We start from the raw sequence: 17,514 nt of genomic DNA on the forward strand, positions 1-17,514 counted from the left end.
GGTAATTCAGCATATGTGACACAACCTCCCTCAAGCTTTCCATCTGCATCAGAATTGTCTCAATAACATTGTTCTACCTGTTCATAATTCTTTCACGTACATCATTTCTATTTCTTAATGTTAACATATTCATGACATCTGCCTGCCCACTTCATTAAACAAAATTATTCTTATAGTCCAGTACTGTAAGGTTTCTTTGAGTACAACATAACAAAGTTTTATTTAGGTAGCAACTGTGCTTCTGAAACACAAATCCAGGTAATTTTTCTATATTTGGTAGAGCAGTGGATCTAGCAATTGTTTCATGGAGATTGTGTGGTACTTTTCTATCTAGTCAGGGACTATACTTTTCCAATATAATTTAGTAATTTACTTAACTGAATTACTATAATCCATTCTGTCTAAACTATTTCTGTTTTTAAACATGTATTATGAGTTACTTATCAAAACATTTTGTAGGCCCACTATGTAACATCACTAAGTTTCCTTTTTTTTGAACAAGATGCAATCCTTCTCTCCCTTTATCTGAGTTGGTCTGTTACAGCCAAGATTTCTGCTATGTGTGCCCTAGCTTCTTTCGGCAATCTAGAAAACACTTCAGGACCTTGCAACTTATTAACTTTGGAAGATGCCAAAAGACCTAACATTTCCTCTTTACCTATATTTAACCTTTCCGATATACTTTCCTTCCTCGTTCTTTACTGCAATATTAGTTAGCTTCATTCTCTTGCTTTCGCAAAAAGGTCTAATGGTTTTTAGAATAAATAATACAATGGATTTTAGCACAGCTTTACTATAATTTTCATTTGTAGCTTATTACAATGATGATTCAAAGTTTTACATGCAAGTCACAGATGGCTGGTTGGGTCAACACGAATTGTACAAATAGTCTGTAAACATCAGAAATGTGGTTGATAGAACTACCCAGCTTCTGATTATGCAGTAGGCAAAGATATGAGATACATCGAAGCACACTTGCTTCAGAGTTGGCCCAGAGTCAGCTAAATTTAATGTTTTTAAGATGAAGATAGTGGGATATTACTGAACTGAGAGTTTATTTGCAAGAGATGTTGGACTCTCACTGGACTAATACAGATTTTGTACAATGTCACAGATTCATCTTCCTTGCTAAAACTGTTATTTCAGATAATCATATAACTTGTGGAATTCAGTTAGGCAGTCAAAAAGATGAAGTGGTGATTCCAGTGCAGATTCAGTTCACTCTCAAGTAGAGTCATACAAGTTGGAAAATGGCTTTGGCCCAATTTGTCCAGGCTGACTATGTCGCCCAGTGACCTATTTCTATCTTCTCATATTTGGCTCATAGCCCTCTAAACTTCCTGTAGAAGGCTTTTACATGTTGCTAATGTTGCCTACCTTGCAACTTCTTTCAAATGTGTACTACCCTTTGCATTGAGAAGCTTCTTCTAATGTCCCTTTTAAACTACTTGCCTTTGATCCTAGTCTACACCTTGTAAATCAGGTCCCCTGTCACAGAATGCTTTTCGTATTTTTCTTCACACCATCAGATTTCTTCAATGCCCTTGACTGGATTGACAGATACAGCACAACTCTCATCGGAACAATAACCAAGATTGGAAGATAGTTCTAATACGTGGGTGGATTTCAACATTCTTACAGACGTCCCGCCGGGATGAATCATCTCCAATCTTTTTTGACTCCACTCTGTAATTATTAGGCCCTTTGAGCCCCTGCATGATGTTTATGTGACAGACTTAACCACTGAATCATCTCTTTGAATCCTGCTTACATGGTAGCATGTCATCACCATACCAGGCTACTTGTTCATATTAACTCTGCAACAGTAATACTTCTTATAGAGTAACTTGTTAACCACGCCAATATGCATGCATTCATCTTGTGATGTTTAAAGGTGCAGAACAAAAAATTGCCTTTGACTTATGGTAGGTTAGATTGTTAGCACTGGTATTCTTGGTCCATAATAGTAATGTGACATTATCCATTATTTCTGTACACCATGCTCACAAGGGACTACCACCCTCAGGTAATTCACTAAGTGTAATTCAATTATTTTTCATGCTGATCAAATCCTTGAGCAGGAACATACTGTTCTGCTTCATTCTTTGTGCACATCAAGGCATCCTGGCCTCTGGAACATCCTGTTAAATCTGGAGCTATCGTGGCGACTGCATTCAATCTGGACTGTCATGGACCTGTGGCTTATTTGTGAAATAATTTTCTTAATGTACTCATAGAGTCATAGAGCACTACATTACAGAAACAGGCCCGTCAGCCAACCTGCTCCATGCTGAATTGTTATTCTGCCTGCTCCTGTCTGGAACATCGCCCTCCGAGCCTCTCCCATCCATGTACATATCCAAACTTCTCTAAAATGTTGCAGTCGAACCCTTATCCACTACTTTCACTAGCAACCCATCCACATTTGCACCATTCTCTGAATGAAAAAGATGCTCCTCAGGTTTCTTTTAAATACTTCACCTGTCACTCTTAACCCATGACTTCTAGTTCTATTCTCACTCAGCCTCTGTGGGAAAAGCCCAATGATGTTTACTCTATATTTACCCCTCATAATTTTTGTATACATCTGTCAAAATGTTATTCTCTTATTATCCAGGGAATAAACTCCTAACCTAATCCAGTTTAGTCCAGTATGCTCCATCTGGAACACTGGGCTTAGAAGCTGGTTCATTGGTGATAACCATAACAAAACAGTATTATCCCAAGGGACAATTCATGATTATTCATTAGCTTCTCTGAGTATGGCATTACCAGCCTTCTAGTATTGCATGTATACCTGCTTAGATTATGATTGGAGATATTTTAAATGATCATCGGAGGAACCTTACCTTCACTGCTGTGACCTAGTTGTCTTTGGGCTTGTTACAATAACCACCATCAAGATAATTGTTGATATCCAGTTTGCTAAATCATATCCTATGATATTTTCCTGCAGCATCATGAATTTTGATTCTCTTAATATGCAAAAGTAATCTCTGTTTGGAGTGAAATCAATTACCTACTTCCAAAGCCCTCTGTAACCTTGCTCTGTTTTATAATTTCCTTTATTTCCTGCACTTCTTAAAGAATTTCAATGTTAAAGGCTCCACTATTCCTCACTGAAGACCCATTATTAGTTATTTGCCTACTCTTGATCAATCTATATTACTTTCCCGTACATACTCGATCCTTTCTCCAATCACTAAAACTGCCTCTCTTCAAGTTGGATGTCTTATTCCTTTGTACCTCATAATTACTTTAAGACTAATTACAGTTGACCAGTGAAACTTTATGCTGCTATCACCGAACAAGCTCCAGCATTACTTTCTTCCTCAATGGCCCAGATTAAGAAAGTTCCCATGCATGCATTTTCTAGACTAATTCATACTTCCTGGCCTTCATGGTGTTTCTCACCAATGCTGGTTCTATAGTCTATAAATGTGCTTGAAGATATAGAGTAGAATTGATTTGCTAGGTATTTGGTAACTTAAGTCTTCTTTTGTAACTGCTTTGTTCTATTATATTTACATTTCTCTGAAATTTGTTCCTACAACTTCATCTCATTTGACAGGTCTTGCAAATGTGAAGAAATTTATAGACTGCTAAACAGAAACTATTTTAGAACTGACTGGGAGGTCCTATTTATTCTCAACAGAAAGAGCAAAATGTTAGATTACTGATTGTCAGCCGCGGTTGAAAAGATGAATAGGGACTGTGGTTGGGACAGTGAGTTGGTGTATGTTTGGCTTTATTTGAAGATTAAAGTGGTCACTTTTCTAACATGTAAGTATGTTTTTACAGTCATAATGGAAGCCTGTTTATTTTTAACTAATACTTTTTAATGCAGGATATAAATGACAATTCACCTGTATTTGCTGAGTCTGTCTACAATGCGTCTGTAATGGAGCACACATTAGGTAAGCTTCTGCTCTGGGAGCATATCTGCTTCTGTGCTCGCTTCTCGTTTATTGTTCCTTTCTAGTCACATTTTTTCTTGCTCCTTCTCTTTATCTGAATAATCTGTTAAGTATTGAATAATATATTTAAATTTGAGTATCCATACACTTCCATCATCAGATAATAATAATATATTGGTCCAGACTTTCCTGGCAATCATTAGCTACCCACATGTCTCCTTGGCTACCCATCGAGGGGTTGGCCAGAACAAACTTCAACCAGTCAAACCATATCTTGGTTTTCATAAAAACCTGCTGTGAGAAATAACTGATTTACATAGAGAAATGGTAAGATCTTATTCCTTTGGCAAGTAGATCAATACTAGCAGATAAAATTTGCAGTTAGCTGTGGGAAATCTAGTGAGGAATTAATTTTTTTTCATTTATGAAGGTATCTGGAACTTGCTACCTGAAAGGAAAGGCAGAAACCTTAATCCCATTTTTAAGATACTCGTATGAGCAAATGTAGTGTGAAAGCTGACACTGGGAGTTAAGAAGAAGGAGTAGATATGCGGCTACACCTATGGGTTTTGTGGTGGATTGAATGGCTTCCTGCTGTGACCTAGATTTCAATGAATCCATAATTGTTTCTACATACTGGAAGCTTTCTCAGGGGTGCCTCTGATTAAGAGATCCCTGATTATGTTATCCTTATTTTTTGGTGTAGGAGATCTACTAATTTTAATCAGTTCTGATAAATTGAATCTGTTGGGGTGGTATATTTTAGCTGATCTGCAGTCTAGTTCCTGGCATGCAGACAGACAGGTCTTTTACCAGCTTCTTCTATAACATCTTGTCATCAACATTGTCAACATCTGTAAACATAATATTTGTGTTCTGTTCTGTAATTTTATAATTTATTAAGTCATTGCTCAGCACTGGATTGCTTATGTAAGTTAAACTGAAGAGAACAGCACCTTTGATTGTTTGGTCATAGTGTACAAACACAGTTTTGTAATAAAAGCCAGTTTCCGTTGACAATGTCATTGAAGATGAACTAGCTGTACTGTTTCCAAATAAATTATTGCAAGTTTACTTTTTACTCTTTTTATAATTTAGAAACTATAAAATAAAACATGCACCTCCAGCAAATCCTGTTTATGGAATTAGTGCCCTACTTTTTTTTTGCTTGATAAGTGTGTGAATGTTATCTCCCTATCTGAGAACATATGCTCACTTTTCTTTTTCATTGTTCCCATTTACACAGGAGCCTTTGTGACACTGGTTAAAGCCACTGACAATGATGCTACGGAAATCAATAGCCGGGTGATATACCGTATTGAAAACGGCAGCAGAGGAAATTTCCTAATAAGAACCATCCCTAATCAAATGGACCCAAAACTGTATGAAGGAAATATTACAGTTGATCCAACAATTGCACTGGATTATGACAAAGGACCGAAGTTTTACATTTTAGGGATCACTGCCTCAGATTTGGGAATGCCATCTAAATCAGCCTATGCAACTGTTCATGTGAACGTGTTGGATATGAATGATGAACCTCCTGTATTAGATCAAGAGTCAATGAGGGATCTGGATGTCATGGAAAATAACACCATGGTTGGAATACTGAGGAACATTACTGCCCATGATGTCGACACCAATCACACACTGATTTATCAAGTGATTTCAGTGGATTGTAAGAAACATAATATTGTTGATAAGCAACCCAATCTACCATGCCAGTACTGGTTTGGGCTTGATAGCAATGGCTCACTCTATGTGAATGAATCTTCAGTTATCGATTATGAGGAGTATGATGAGGTCAGAATTACAATTCGAGTTACTGATATCTACACTGAAAAGAATAAAGAATTTACTGATGGTAAGCCTGATTTCTAATGTTATGTTAATCTATTCTGCTGTACTAATATGCTTACTGAACCCTTCTTAGTTTTTGAGAGGTGCACAAGGTGTCAGCTTCTTCCCAAAAGAAAGCTGTAGAGATATACTCAAAGATTTATGCTGTGTTCTTGTTTCAATGCCACAGAACTGGTGATGAAGTGTAAAATTAACCCTCAGATCTCCTACTTGTAATACTAATGAAGCTCTGAATTCTTCATCCAATTTAAAAGTAGTCTTAGACTTTCATTGTAATAGAAGTACAACAGAAAAAACTGAGGGTGGAAATTGAGGAGCAAAAAAGAGGTGACACAAAATTGTAGCTACCTGAAACCGGAGCAACAAACAACTTGCTGGGAGAAATCAACAGGTCAAGCAGCAAAAGTTCCTGATACAGGGATTTGACCCAGAATGTCTTACCTCCCACACATGCCACTTGGCCTGTTCATTTCTTCCAGCCGGTTATTGATCAAGATGGAGTCAAGCATATCATCTGCATTCCTAAGAGAGTCACTCCCTTGTTGCCATCCTTCTTCTGAGTGTTTCAGTTTCCTTTCACATCCCAAAGATACACAGCCTGGTAGGTTAGTTGCTTACTGTAAGTTGCCATTAGTGTGTTGCTGAATCTTGGGTAACCAATGGGAATTTGGTGCAAAAGAATGATCAGTGTAGGACTGGTGCAAATGACTGCTTGCTGATGTGGATTCAATTAGCTGTGGCTCTATGGTTCCCATGAGAATTCTCTTAGATTATGCCAACTCTACTATACCTTAAACGCCCAATTTGTTCAGTAGGAATGTAATAGTGTATTAGTTCTGATGCAACACCAACAATGGAGAGGAAATCTAGGCACTAGAAATATAACCTATTTTCAGATATGACGAGATTCATTAAGTAAATGGCATTTTTAATGTTGATTGAAAGTGGATCAGGAAAGGAAAATGATCATACTGTCCCATTCTGATTAAATTGGATTATAATATTTTAAGAAGGTTAGTATGGGAAAGAATGAATGTGCGTTGATGATAAAGGGAATATAAAGTGTGGATGTTATTGATGTGTAGAGCAATATGGTTGAGATCAATCCCACGAGGTTAGAGTGCTCAAGGATTTAATACGAAACTGATTCATTAGCTGTATATTTCTATGAGGAAGAGAAATGAAAGAAAAATGCAAAGATTTGTGAATAACTTAATGGACTAATAAAGTTAATAAAATAAATAAAGTTAAAAGCCCATGGTATTACAGGAAGGATTCTAGCATAGATAAAGCAGTGGCTGATTGGCAGGAGGCGAAGGTTGGGAATAAATGGAGTCTTTTCTGGTTGGCTGCTGGTAACCAGTGGTGTTCCACAGGGGTCTGTGATCGGACTGCTTCATTTTAAACTATATATCAATGCAGAGCCAACAACCTGACTCTGAATGTGATCAAAACAAAAAAGATGGTTGTTGACTTCAGGAGGACATGGAGCGACCACTCCCCACTGAACATTGACGGCTCCTCGGTAGAGATCATAAAGAGCACCAAATTTCTTGGTGTTCACCTTACGGAGAATCTCATCTGGTCCCACAACACCAGCTCCATAACAAAGAAAGCCCAGCAGCGTCTCTACTTTCTGCAAAGGCTGAGGAAAATCCATCTCCCACCCTCCATCCTCATCACATTCTACAGAGGTTGTATTGAGAGCATCCTGAGCAGCTGCATCACTGCCTGGTTCGGAAATTGCACCATCTCGGATCGCAAGACCCTGCAGTGGATAGTGAGATCAGCTGAGAAGATCATTGGGGTCTCTCTTCCCGCTATTACAGACATTTACACTACACGCTGCATCCACAAAGCAAACAGCATTATGAAGGACCCCATGCACCCCTCATACAAACTCTTCTCCTTCCTGCCATCTGGGAAAAGGCACCAAAACATTCAGGCTTTCACGACCAGGCTATGTAACAGTTTCCTCCCCCAAGCTATCAGACTCCTCAATATCTAGAGTCTGGACTGACACCAACTTACTGCCCATTACTGTGCCTATTGTCTTGTTTATTATTTATGTAATGCAAGCACTGTTTCGTACACTTTATGCAGTCCTGGGTAGGTTTGTAGTCTAGTATAGTTTTTTCTGTGTTGTTTTTATGTAGTTCAGTGTAGTTTTTGTACTGTTTCATGTAGCACCATGGTCCTTGTTTTTGCTGTGTACTGTACCAGCAGTTATGGTTGAAGTGACAATAAAAAGTGACTTGACTTGACTTGGATGATGGTATAGAAGGCTTTGTGGCCAAGTTTGAGGATGATGCAAAGATAGGTGGAGGGGTAGGCAGTGTTGAGGAAGCAGAGAGACTGCAGAAGGACTTAGACAGATCAGGAGAATGGGCTAAGAAGTGGCAGATGGAATGCTGTGTTGCAAAGTGTATGGTCATGCACTTGGTAGAAGAAATAAAAGCATAGACTATTTTCTAAAGAGAAAATTCAAACAACTGAGGTGTAGAGAATTGGAAGTCCTTGTGCAGGTTTCCCAAAAGGTTAACTTGCAGGTTGAGTCGATGGTGAAGAAGGGAAATGCAATGTTAGCATTCATTTCTAGAAGACTAGAATATAAAAGCAAAGATATAATGTTGAGGCTTTTATAAGGCACTGGTGAGGTCTTACTTGGGGTATTGTGAGCAGTTTCGGGCCCTTTATCTAAGAAAGGTTGTGCTAACATTGGAGAAGTTTCAAATGAAGTTCGCAAAAATAATTCTGGGATTCGAAAGGCTTATCATATGAACAGAGTTTAACTGCTCTGGGCCTGTACTCACTGGAATTCAGAAGAATGAGGGGAGAATCTCATTGAAATTTATTGAACGTTGAAAGGCCTTAATAGAGTGGATGTGGACAGGAAGTTTCATGTGATAGGGGAGTCAAGGACCAGAGGACATGGTCTCAGAATTGAGGGTCATCTTTTTAGAATGGAGGTGAGGAAGAATTCCTTTAGCCAGTGAGTAGTGAATCTGTGGAATTCATTGCCACAGGCGGCTGTGGAGGCAAAAATATTGAGTATGTTTAAGGCTGAGTTTGATATATTCTTGATTAGTCAGAGCACGTAGGGTTACAGGGAGAAGGCAGGAGATTGGGACTGAGAGGAAAATTGGTTCAGACATGATGAAGTGGCGGATCAGACTCGATGGCAAAATGGCTTAATTCTGCTCCTAAATCTTATGGTCTTATGACTAGTATACTTTGTAGATAGCAATGATGCAAGGCATTTGCAGTTTAACTTGCAGGAACTTAACCACAATAGTCTGCATACATCCTGAGGTGGACCTATAATTCTTTTTTGTCATTGATTGTTAAAGGGTGCTTGAATTCCATCAATAATTGGTTGAAAATGGATTGACAGTTATTCACATTGATATGTTTTCATAGATAGCAAACAGGGAAGTAAAAACAACAATGTTAATGAACATTTTAAACAACTTACATAGCAAGAAATAAAGAATGAAATGTAGTGTAAAAATTTTTAAATAAAAGCTTTATTTTTGAGCTCTAAACCCAGGACTGGATGGCAGATGATCTGAGTGCTACCATTTTCAAATATTTATCTGAACAAATTACAAATGAGATGAATAAGATTAAATTTTAGAACCATAAAGTTTATGAAGCAGCAATTATTGTTTAGTGGGCTCTCAATCTCAATCATTTTTCACACATTTTCAAGATGCTTTCAGAGTGAACAGGCTGTAAGTACCTAAAGTTCTGATTAGAGCTCTGATTTTTAGAGTGATTGCTGAAGATGGCTTTAAATCAATGTACCCTGAGGCAGAGAGCAGGGATTCACTGACAAAAATGGCTGGATATTTGTATTGTGCTGTTAATGTGATCCATTACTTGTCATCAGTTTCACGATGTAAAAAATGTCATCCTTGCACGTGCAAAACTGAGCAGAACAATTATTTCAGGAAATGTGATTAATTCACTGATTGGGACAGGGAACAAGTAAACAGAAGTAGCATGGAATGACGTCATTGAGATGATACATCTACAGAAGTGAAAAGGGCCAACAGCATTATCACCCACCCTGCTCATGGACTGTTTGTCCCATTCCCATCAGGGAAGAGGCTACGTGGTATCCATGCCAGGACCATCAGATTCAAAAACAGCTACTTTCCCCAAGCAGTAAGGCTGATCAACACCTCTGCCCATTACCCCACCCCTCCACACCACTACCCTCCCCCCATCTCTGCTCTATCATTTTCTGCCAGAGTCACCTTATAGTACAGATATTCTTTTGTCTAGTGTCTCTTCATGGAAGTACAATCAATGTATGTATATCAGTTATCTTATACGTTTACATTAATTGTATTTATTTTTATTATTATGTTCTTTATCTAATTGTGTTTGTTTTTTGCACTGCATCGTATCCAGAGTGATAACTATTTCATTCTCCTTTATACTTGTGTACTGGAAATGACAAGCAATATTGAATCTTGAATCTTTTCTGATGTTACTGGCATTCCGTAAAAATTATTGTCAGTGATACTGCTATTTGTTTGGAGATCCTTATAAAATCGTTATACATGTGATTTGATTATTATTTCCTGAATTGCCATACACTATTCCTGACTGAATGCTCACTCAGATTTTCATCTTATTGGCCTCCATCAAGTCTCTAAGCTGAGCGTTTAGAAATAATGGTATTTTAATCACATCTTGTTGAGAGTATTTGAGATCCCAAATATAAAACCTTCTTTATGGAATAGTTAATTAGATAGTTTGTAGTTATCCCAGAACATGTCAAATTTTAACCTTTTTTCTTATTAATAGGCACACTTACCATCAATATTGTGGATGTGAATGACCACCCTCCTGTGTTCCTTGCCTTTGAGAGGAAGTCTGGTATGTCTTCCTGCCATAAAATAGCGTTGTGTAATGAAACTAATTGCTTGTAATACATTTGCTTATTTATTATTTTTTTCTGCTATTGTAATCAATATAAGATTCTGTTATCAAAACGGAGGTGGGGGACTGATGTAAAAGAATGCTTTCCCCACCTACCCCCCCCAACCATGATATCCTATAACTCTGCTGAATCCAACTAAACATGTTAATTAAAACCATATGCCATGGCACGAGAGTAGCAATGACATGAACTCAATACACAGCTTGTGCTTATTCTGGAGAATAACTGTGCTGGCATGATATCAACATATCAGTTAATTTTTTTCCCACTGCCTTCTCATTTAATTGGCTTCTAACAGTGGGGTATGGTTGCCGATAATTATCACCTTGGTTGAAGGCGGAAAGGTTGCAATGAGAGATCATTGCCAATTAAAACTCGTGCTCAATTTTCCCTCCCACTGCAGAAAAGAAAACTTGAAAAGAAAATCGAGTTTATGCCATGCAGGCAATCTATTTCTGCTGCTTTACCTTTTCTAAGTGTAAATTGTATTCCATCTTTACAGTGCTAAGAAGAACTGGCAATTTATTAATGTAATTTATTAATTTTATCATGTCATTTTTTAATATTATCAGTTACATATATTGATTCAGATGTGGATAATTCTTTGCATGAGTTTTTCTTGCCCAACTTTCTTGACCTGAAGATATTAAAAGTCAAGCACACACAATATGAACGGCCAACTGATTGCTGTTTTCAGTTTCTTGGTCATCCCGAAGTCATATCTAACCTCAAATGGGATTGCCCTAGTTGACCTGCTTCTACCTGAACTTTCCCCACCAAACTTTGTATTTCACCTCTATTCTGCTTTCCCTTGCCTATTTTCTTCCTATCTACATCCTCATAGGCGCTCCACCATTTTTACAACTTTCATATCCCTGGGTCCTGCCTCATTACCATGGTCCTCCAGTCTCCATATAACTTCATCCTCCATCAGAAAGCTCTTGGGGTTCCTGATTCATTTTGAAACAAAGACATAACTAGTTTGCCTCCACCCATGTTCTTCTCCACCTATTCTCAAGTTCAACAACTTCTCTTTTCATTCTACAAACCAAGTGCGGCCACTTGTCACTTGAACTATGCCTGTCTTTTTGTTGGCTAACTGGAACAGTTTCTGTTCCAAACCTATTCTAACACGTCTACTGACTCCTTTTCTGGCACTTCAGCAGTGGCATTGGTGCAGTTTTCTGCACTCATCAATTTTATCATCACCTCTGCCACCAACTTCTATCTGGTCTTCAAATTCACCCGGACTATTTTGGACATTTCTCCTTTTTTCTTGATCTCTGTCTCTGTCTCAGAAGAACTACTACCCATTGGAATCCATTAAAATCCATTAATTCTCACAGCTGTCTCAGATGTACCTCTTCTTACCCTGTAAGATGCCACCTCCTTCTCTCAGTTTCTCCACCTCCACTGCATCTGTTCAAAAGATGAGGCTTTGCACTTCAGGATTTCTTCAGAAAAAGCAGCTTCCCATCTGCTTCAGTTGACGGGGCTCTCATATGCAGTTTCTGCGTGAACACCGTCAACACCTCCCCCAACTCCTTCTGAGACAGAACAGAGATAGAGTGTCCTTCGTCTTCACCTTTCACTCTTTTACATCAGCTTATCTTCCTTTGCTACTTCTGCCAGCTTCATCAGGTTTCCACATCCAAACACACTCTCACAACTGCCACAAACAGCCCTTCCAGATGAGGTTCATGTCACCTCCTTCAACCTGGTGTATTGTATTTGCTGCTTGCAATGTTGCCTTCTCTATGACTGTACTCCTCAGAACACCTAGTCTTTGGCAACCATTTTGCAGAGCACCTGTGCTCTGATTGTATGACTTTTCAACTTAAATTGATACACTGACCTATTCGTCCTTGGTCTCCTGCGCTGACAAATGCAAACCAAACAAACAGTACCCCATTTCCTGCATAAATAACCAACAGCTCATTGGTAGAAGAACCAAATATTCCCATTTCCTTTGTGTTCCCTTCCCATCACCACTAATCCTCCCAAGGTCTCTCTCCAAAGTTACCTGGACAAACCATCCTCCTATATCTGGTTCCATACACCCATCATCCATGTAGGCATCTACCTGTGTTTTTTCTTTTTTGGTTTACTATTCTAATTTCTGCCCTCAAGTGTCTGCCATTCCTCCCTTATCTGGTTTCAACCATCACCTACCAGCCTCTGTCTCACTCATCCCTCTTGTTCCTACATACCGTGTATTTCATTTCCCCTCTATACTCCCAGTTCTGATGCAGGTTCTCAACCTGAAACGTTAACCATGCATTGGTCTCCAACAGGTGCTTGGCCCACCGTGTTCCTCCAGTAGTTTTTTTGTTTCATATATGACCCTTGTATTTTAATATCTGGAGTGGGGGTTGGAGGCTGGTAGTATGCAGTTGGAGAAATGACTACACTTGAAGCTCTCTGATATTAATCTTAAACATACACTTTCTTTTTCATTTCAGTTATCGTGGCAGAATTAGCAACAGTTTCTGCTGCAGTAACAACGGTTCAGGTAGGTCAAAATTGCTGTGAGGGTTCTCAGGTTTTACAGATTTCATGAGTACAAGTAAATATTATTGCTGGTCTGGAGGTGATACTCAGAATCAAAATCAGAATCAGGTTTGACATCACTGGCATATGTCATGAAATTTGTTAACTTCGCAGTGGCAGAATTGAATTGAATTGACTTTAATACTTACATCCTTCATATATATCTGAGTAAAAATCTTTACGTTACGTCTCGGTCTAAATGTGCAATGTGTAATTTATAGTAATTTGTAATAAATAGAATGTAAAACAGGACAGTCAGTATAACATTGAAATACAATTGTATCAGCATGAATTAATCAGTTTGATGGCCTGGTTGAAGAAGCTGTCCTGGAGCCTGTTGGCTCTGGCCTTTATGCTTCGGTACCATTTCCCGGATGGTAGCAACTGGACCAGTTTGTGGTTGGGGTGACTTGGGTCCCCAGTGATCCCTTGGGCCCTTTTTACACACCTGTGTTTGTAAATGTCCTGAAGAGTGGGAAGTTCACACCTGGACTGTCTGCACCACTTTCTGCAGAGTCCTGTGATTGAGCGAAGTAGAGTTCCCGTACCAGGCAGTGATGCAGCCAGTCAGGATACTCTCAATTGTGCCCTTGCAGAAAGTTATTAAGATTTGGGGGTCCATACCAAACTTCTTCAACCATATGAAGTGAAAGAAGTACCGTTGTGCTTTTTTCACCACACAGCCGGTATGTACAGATCACGCGAGGTCTGCAATAAAATGATAATAGAGCAAAAGAATGAAAACTATGAACTCAGGAACATTATAGACATTCAATGTTCATTCAGAAATCAGAGTGCAGAGGGGAAGCGGAGTCACTGTGTGCCTTCAGGCCTCTGTACCTCCTCCCTGATAGTAGCAATGAAAAGAGTGTATGTCCTGGGTGGAGGGGATCCTTAAAGATGGACACCCTCCTTGAAGATGCCCTGGATACTACACTGGCTGGTGCCCATGATGGAGCTGACTAAGTTTGCAACTCTCTGCAGCTTACTCAGATCCTGTGCCGTAGCCACACTCCCACCCCACCCCCCATACCAGACAGCGATGTGGCCAGTTCAAATGTTCTCCACAATACCTCTGTCAAAATTTGCAAGTGTTTTTGGTGACAAGCCAAATCTCCTCAAACTCCTAATGAACCATAGCCTTCTTTATAGCTACATTGATATGTTGGGTTCAGATTAGGTCCTCAGAGATACTGACACCCAGGAATTGAAAATGCTCACTCTCTCCACTTCCGATCGCAATCCCTCTTTGTGATTGGTGTATGTTCCCCCGTCTTTCCCTTTCTGAAGTCCACAATCAGCACCATACAGTTTGAAACTAATGTTGATTTAGAATGAGTTTGTATCCTGACGAGGGGCATTTTCTTTAGTACAAGACTTTCCCAAGCCTGATCTGCAATCTATCAAATACAAAACCATACCTAGTGTTTACTACCCACATCTGTATGTAGTTTTTTTTTAAGGCAGAGAGATTCCACCATATTCCTCTAAAATTGATAACACAGAAGCCCAAAGGAAGAGTGGCCATTTTTTTCTAATCTATTATATCGAATTACAATGCTGCTTTTGACTGACATCAAAAACTGTGCATTCAAATTTATTCAATGCTATATTATGATCTTCACATGTAGTGTTCTTTGATGTGAGCGTGTTTTCACATTGAAGATCATGCAAATTTATATAAGTATTTTAATTGACCTTAAGTATCTCTGCATGAGGAAGATTGAAAGGAAAATCTAAAGCCATTTTGAGATTATACTCACCTCCACTTAGATGGTATGAGGAGTAAATACTTGAATTGAGTGAGGTTGAGTTTAATTGATAAATGATGTAAGATTTTCCTTTTGTTTTGCCAACTGCAAACAATGATTTAAATTTGATTAAAATACTTCTTCAATTGTGAATATTTGTGCCCAGAAAGCATGACTTTTTTCATTAAATTATGTCATTTCCCTGAACAACACTTATTTGGACCACTTGGTGGAATTAGGCCATGTGGTATTGAAGTTAACCTGCTCTGGGTACCTTCAGTCCATTTCAATTTTAATAATGTTGCTTGCTGTGCAGCAACATGTTATAAAGGGATCCACCCAGCACAGGTCACAGCCTAACACTGGAATTTGACTTGGGTACTCTCCAGTGTAATTACCAATAAACCTTTGGGTCCTATAATCTGTGACCATCCAAGTCACAGCTTTCCAAATCTCGTGATCAGCTCCTAATCCCCAGGAATAGATAGTTCAGCTTAGGTCCCTAATATCAATGACATGCCTTCACCTGATTATCAATCACATGACCCCAGCTACCTACTCACTGCCAACTGACCCTTGAGCTTTGCCAATCCCTCTGCCTCTCAATCCCATTAACTCCATGGAAACACCTATAGTATAGAACTATCTGACTCATCACAAGGGAGAGGCCCTTCCTCATTTAAGACTAATTCGGGAACCTTTAACACCTTTGACCCAAGATGCCAATAAACTTACAAGTACTTTCAACGACTAAGTTGTTTGTTGACAAAAACTGCCCAACTCCAAAGTTCAAAGTAAATTTATTATGAATGTATATGTTGCCAGTAACTACTGTGAGAATTAGTGTCTTGCAGGCACTTGCAGGAAAAATAAAAAAAAAGGAACAAATGAAGTTACAACATACTATACATAAACAAAGACTGGCAAACAACCTATGTGCAAAAGAAAAAAAATGTGCAAATATAAAACAATATTACTGAGAACATGAGTTGTAAAGAGTTTTAGAAAGTACAGCTGTAGGTCATGAAATCAGTTCAGTGTTGTGGTGAGTGAAGTTATCCATGCTAATACCTCTCTGACTGGAAGCCTGTGACTAGTGGCCTGCCGCACTATTGGGGGCCATTGTTGTTTGTCATCTATATCAACGATAATTGACAAACAGGATCAGCAAGATTGAGGATGATGCAAGACTGGGAGCGTGTTTAGTGGACAGCGAGGAAGGCTATCAAAGTTTGCAGCCGTATCTGGATAAGCTAAAAAAAAATGGGATGAAAAATGGCGGATGGAATTTAATGCACACAGGTGTGAGGTGGTGCCTTTGGGAGGACCAGCCAGAACAGGTCTTGCACGGTGAATGGTAGGGCACTGAGGAGTGTGGGAAAAAAAAACAGAAGAATTCGATAATACATAATCCCTTGGAAGTGGCGTCACAAATAGATAGGGTCACAAGGAAAGCTTTTACTGGATCAGGCAAGTTGCCTGTGAACTTGTTCTGCACCCTCTCCAGCTTAATCACATCCTTCCTATAGCATAGTGATTAGAATGACACATAATACTCCAGGCGCTGGATAATTAACAAATTGAGGGCTTCAGCAATATTCAGTGCCTGGACCAATGAAGCCATGCGTGCCATATGAGTTCTTCAGCACTCTTGTTTTGGCAGTTTCAGGGAATTATATTGTTGTACCATGAGAACTTGCTGTTCAATAATACTCTCCAGGAACCTATCATTCATTGTGTATATCCTGGCATGGTTTTATTTCCAGTGTATCACTTCTCACTACTTGGAATTAAATTCCCTTGCCTACTCTCCCTGTTGTTACCTTAGGTAATCTTCACTGCTACTCTACTATCAATTTTGTGTGTCATCTGATAATTTTCTAATCATGCTGTTTGCATTCTCTTGCGAATCATTAATATACAATAATATGACAAGCAATAAAGGAACCAGCACTCGGCTGGTCACAGCTCCAACCTGAAAAGTAATTATCGCTTGCATCATCAAGCCAATTTTATATCGTGACTCAGTAATTCCAGATGAACCCAATGCCTTACTGATACAGCCACTGGAGCTGCTATTAAATTTAATTTGGGCTACAAATTAGCTGGGAATTCATTCAAAGTTTCTCTTGACAGGCAGTTGACGACGACACTGGGATAAACAGTGAAATTTATTTTGTTGTGACCCAAGTTCTATTCATTTTTTCGGATGGCCAACCAGACAAAGTATTGCCAGATGTATTTGACGCTTCAGGAGCAACGCTGGTTGATGGTGAATACACAGCAACTATCAGGTAGTCATTCTTTGTTACTTAATGGTAATCTATAGTGGTAATGTGCAAATGTAAACTTACAGAAAAGTATTAGTGAGAGATCTGGGTATTCTTCTGATATGAAATAACATGCATCAGATTTTCTGCACTTGGTCCTGAAACTAATGAATTACAAAATTGGTGGTCAAAGGTACGGTGCCCTTAGAACT

General features: G+C 38.9%; 1 protein-coding gene across 1 annotated transcript in view; it reads left to right on the forward strand.

The window, feature by feature from the left end:
- Nucleotides 1–17,514, forward strand: part of cdhr2 (cadherin related family member 2) — a 125,824-nt gene that overhangs the window by 75,433 nt on the left and 32,877 nt on the right. Inside the window, exons 18-22 of the mRNA XM_059989905.1 lie at nucleotides 3,848–3,917; nucleotides 5,164–5,781; nucleotides 10,596–10,667; nucleotides 13,194–13,243; nucleotides 17,169–17,326. Coding sequence (XP_059845888.1) covers nucleotides 3,848–3,917; nucleotides 5,164–5,781; nucleotides 10,596–10,667; nucleotides 13,194–13,243; nucleotides 17,169–17,326 — 968 coding nt within the window. The remainder of the gene's footprint in view (nucleotides 1–3,847; nucleotides 3,918–5,163; nucleotides 5,782–10,595; nucleotides 10,668–13,193; nucleotides 13,244–17,168; nucleotides 17,327–17,514) is intronic.

This window comes from Hypanus sabinus, chromosome 15, assembly GCF_030144855.1.
Source record: "Hypanus sabinus isolate sHypSab1 chromosome 15, sHypSab1.hap1, whole genome shotgun sequence".
Taxonomy (NCBI): Eukaryota; Metazoa; Chordata; class Chondrichthyes; order Myliobatiformes; family Dasyatidae; genus Hypanus; species Hypanus sabinus.